This window comes from Austrofundulus limnaeus, unplaced genomic scaffold (assembly GCF_001266775.1).
Source record: "Austrofundulus limnaeus strain Quisiro unplaced genomic scaffold, Austrofundulus_limnaeus-1.0 Scaffold58, whole genome shotgun sequence".
Taxonomy (NCBI): domain Eukaryota; kingdom Metazoa; phylum Chordata; class Actinopteri; order Cyprinodontiformes; family Rivulidae; genus Austrofundulus; species Austrofundulus limnaeus.
In genome coordinates this window covers 900,746-905,161 of record NW_013952460.1, presented here as the reverse complement: position 1 = coordinate 905,161, position 4,416 = coordinate 900,746, and the positions used below count along the sequence as shown (strand labels likewise).

Here is a 4,416-nt window from a genome sequence, read left to right as displayed (position 1 = left end):
CATCCATCTGTCCATCCCTCCATCTATCCATCCATCTGTCCATCCCTCCATCTATCCATCCATCTGTCCATCCATCCATCCATGCCTGCTCTTTATCTTTTGTTTCTTGCCACAGCCACATCATTGGTTAAATGTGTTGGTCACAAGTTTCGAGTAATTTGTACTTTTGTGTTTTATGTAACCATCAGAGTTTTCTTCTTATTTTATTTCAGTTGTATTTTGCTTTCCCATTTTTTAATAAATACTTTYTTTTTGGACCTCATTGAACTGAGTCTGAATTTGGATTCCACCACAAACCTGATGGTAAACTCCACACTGTTGCAATGAGGCAACAGTACGAACCCATAATTCTACTTTGCAGCCCATTATCCATTTGGTAATGCCTGGATTAGCCTCTTTCTGAATGAAGCTCAGTCTTACTCTTTCATTCTTTTTCTTTACCTGCTTCACCATGCAGGGTCAGCCTTTAGGATCTGACTCACTTTTTCACTTTTTCGGAATGAAACTGTTTAACCAGCAGAAACCAAGTTTKCTCTACATAACAGAGTGAAGTAGAGCTGAATGTAAGTAAGAACTTGTAAATAAAAAAGTGATCCAGTAARGGTAGAGGTGGGTGTCAGAATGTAGGAATTTGAAAGAGTCATTTGTAACCAAACTGAGTGTCACTTTAAAATCTCTTCATTCAATGTCAACCACAATGACTTCTGTGCACGTCACCACACAGAGAGCACATGTTCACAAGAGTCACATTAAGCAAAGAACCCACAGCATGATGAATGCTGACTAATTCAACTAAACTGCTGAGTCGGTCAGAAACAGCTGACTGGAGACACTAGATTATTTTTTGTGAGCATCAGACCACTTAAAGACAAGAAAAAAAAACAGAATTCTTCTTCAGGAGTTTTTTTTTTTTTCATGATCGCTACAGCAGAGTCAACAATTACTCTCACATCTTCATTTTTCAATTAGCCTGACTCTTGTTCTGAACATGTGCAAACACAGCGGGGCATCTATTAAAATGCAACTCAAGTGTTGAACCTAATTAGAGTAATGTGATTGGCTTATTTGGAGGAATCTGAATGCAGCAGTCTATCCACTGTGTTTTGCATCGGCAAAGAAAAATGACAAAAATAAAAGGAAAAACAGGGAAAATAAAATCTTATTCCTTCATGCAAACATTCACAGCTTTATAGGAAGTGACTAAGAAGATCTCTAAATGTTTTTGTTGTTTTCCAGTCTAAACAAACAAAAGCAGATTTTATGCCTGTCTTCTCAATCTTCTCTGCTAATATCCACATAATTCAATCTGTATAGTGTGTCCTGTCTGCTCAATAATGCATTTGAACAGGGAATTAGAGCTAGAATCCATCATTTCCTTCCATTTAGTGATACTCCGCTTTGCCTTTGGCTTCATCATCACTTCACTGTAGCGAACAACTCAAACTAATAAAATGTAGCTGACATGATGCTCAGAGAGGAGTGGATCTCAAGTCTTTTTTTTTTTTTTTTTTGCCAACGTCATTAGAACATCAGAAAAGCAGGCAGCAGGCCAAATGGATCTTGTGCAATATGAAGGATAATTTCTCCTGGATGCTCACTGCTTTCACAAAGAAAAAAAGAAGTGCTCATACAGCTCCGGAGAAGAAGGTTGCATTTCCTCCTGAAAGCTGGCGAGCACCTGAGGACGAGGAGCTCTGGTGACGCTGATTTAAACGTTAAGTCACTCTGGCCTCGGCCGGATGCAGCTACGTACTGTACTTTTGGTTCAAGACAATCAGGTTTGTCATACTCTGAGCATTTTTTTTTTCTGTGTGATGCAATGGACCAGATGGCAGATGAAACCACTCTGAGAGCTGATGAGAAAGACAAAAGGAAAGCGCATACACGTCCGGACAATGCTGCGTGGGTGAGAGGAGGTAAGTTACCGTGAAGGAGTTCTACAGGCAAAGCTCGACTGCCTCTGTTGAGTCATTACTTTTCTGGTGAATTTCTGACAAATGTGGTTTCATCCTGCCTTTGGAACGGAATCACTGTTATTTGTTGCATGGTGTTCTAGGTTTTTTACTCAAGGTAAGAAATAAAGTTGCACAAAATTTTACAAATTGCATTTACCATTAATTATCCTGTGGAACATGCCATTTGCAAAACTATTCACTGCATTTTTACTGTTTGTTTTTTGTTGCCTTACAATTTAGAATCCAAATGATCTCTTTAAATTTGATAATAAATGCACAAAATACTCCAGATTAGTGAGGGCTTATATGTTTTACTTCAAGCATTGCCTTAGATGCTACAAAATTAATTCAAAATCTAGCTGTGAACACTTCAAATGATATCCGTGCAATAGGGTTGGGCATAATCGTATCGTGTGCAATTAATCGTCAGAAAAACATTAATCAYTTATTTTTTGGCACTTGACGATTAATACGATTAATACCACCAGGCAGAGTTCGCTCGGTGCTCCTCTCTGCTTCAAATATGACAAACATTTWAAAAAATTATGTAATTTATTTATCTATCAACATAATTTAAAAATTGATGTGTAGCCTGAAGTCTGTAATTTTGACACAGTTTGGAACAGATTTTTATCAAGAGCAAATCTTTCCCACAAAATTGGTCATGTGACCAGGACATAAGGGGGTCGAGGGACTCCAGGGGATTAATCGTCAAATTAATCGTTATCGGCAAAATACCACAATTAATCGTGATTTTTTTTTTTGCCAATATCACCCAATCCTACCATGCAACACCTCAAAACAAGCTGCTCCCTTAGTATCTCAATACCTTCCTGCACTTTTACGTTCCAGCCAGGATGATGAGGTCAGCAAACCAGCTGCTTCTAAAAGCTTCCAAAAACGAGCCTTTTGTCACCTCTGGTTCCAGGTCCAGCCTGCCATTCAACATTTTAAAATCTTTGTTGAGACATTTTATCTCATCAAGTTTTCATTTTACTTGAGTGGGACTTGTGGATTGTACCTTAAGCTTAGGTTTTACTTCAATAAGATYTGAGACAGCAGGTTAGTGATTGTGTCATATTGGACGTCCTTTTCCTGAGCGAGTATAAACGGGTTGAAGACTTGTCGGGCCATAAATGATCATAGATCCTCCCTCTGCCCTCCTACAGCTCATAAAAGTATATAAACAACAACATTGATGGCTGGATATTGTGTTTTTTATCACTCAATGATCAGTGTTTTGTTGGGTGAGGAGTCCGCAGAGGAAAAACTTTTTATCTCTGTGAGTTAACGGTGGTGATGGAAAAAAAGATGTGAACATCAGCTGCATGCTCACTTTCAATAGGATCAAACCAGCTGCTCTTTCAGCTCTTTTAGCAACAGGCTTCAGACAAAAAAAATAATAATTTTAAACAAAATAACACACAGAAGGAAGAGCTGCTTGGAGTCCTGCTCCTCACAGCTCCGCAGGCTGGATCGCCGCTGTCTCCTCATGAACAAACACACCATGAAGTTCTAACCAATCACATACTCCGAGCCACAAGGTCCGCATCACAGAGTTCTGACTGGGGGCGATGTATGACAGCTGTCATCAAGGGGTAGCAGCGGGAGAGCAGACGGAAGTTGCAAAATTTTTTTGTCACTCAGCAGGGGGAACAAGATGCGCGACTCAAAGTATAAACCAACCTCTAGTGGCACCAAAATTTCTTCAAAGCTCCACTTTCCTGAGCAACATCCACCCTCAATGCGTTGGTACTCCACACTTCTCCCAAAGACACGTTCAACCTTTATCTCTTTATCAAAATAATAAAGTGAATAGTTAATAACTTTTATTTGGAAAAGAGGTAAAAAAAAAAGAAGAACCGAGTTATGCAGTTTTAATTGTTCAAATGGTTTTGTAGGGGTGCAACAATACATGTATCTGTATCGAACTGTTCATTACAGTACTTTAGGTTCAATACACACTATGTATCGAACAATACAGATTTTAAAAATTTATTTTATAAACTTGTCTTCTGAAGATGCTCTGTGTTAAAGGATCAGTGGATCTGTGTTCGACTACTCCACCTAGGCTGCATTTTTGAGCGCAGGTCCACTGAGAAACTTGCTGTTTCAGCAACATTTAATTAAAAAACTGTACTTTTGAGGTTAAACAAAGGTTCAGAATAAAATTCAATAAATTACAAGTTAAAAGGGGCATGGAAATTTCTCTTTTTTGTATAGGAAAATATATTGAACCGTGAGACTAAAGTATCGAACCAAACTGAATGGTGAATTTTCAGTATCGTTGCACCCCTAATGTTTTGGTGGTTTTTATATACAGTACAAATAATAAGTTGATATTTTCACAACCTCTGAACAAACAAGGTTATACCACTGCCCACCACCATGCCCTTTGCCACACCCCCCCCCATTGGGGAGAGGGGGGGTCAAGGTTAGGAACCACTGCATTATTGTACTG

General features: G+C 38.8%; 1 protein-coding gene across 1 annotated transcript in view; it reads left to right on the top strand.

Moving 5' to 3' along the window:
- Window positions 1-1,819: 1,819 nt before the first annotated feature.
- mdfic2 (MyoD family inhibitor domain containing 2) overlaps window positions 1,820-4,416 on the top strand; it is a 13,683-nt gene continuing 11,086 nt past the window's right edge. Inside the window, exon 1 of the mRNA XM_014009423.1 lies at window positions 1,820-1,916. Within this exon, the coding sequence (XP_013864877.1) occupies window positions 1,820-1,916 (97 nt within the window). The remainder of the gene's footprint in view (window positions 1,917-4,416) is intronic.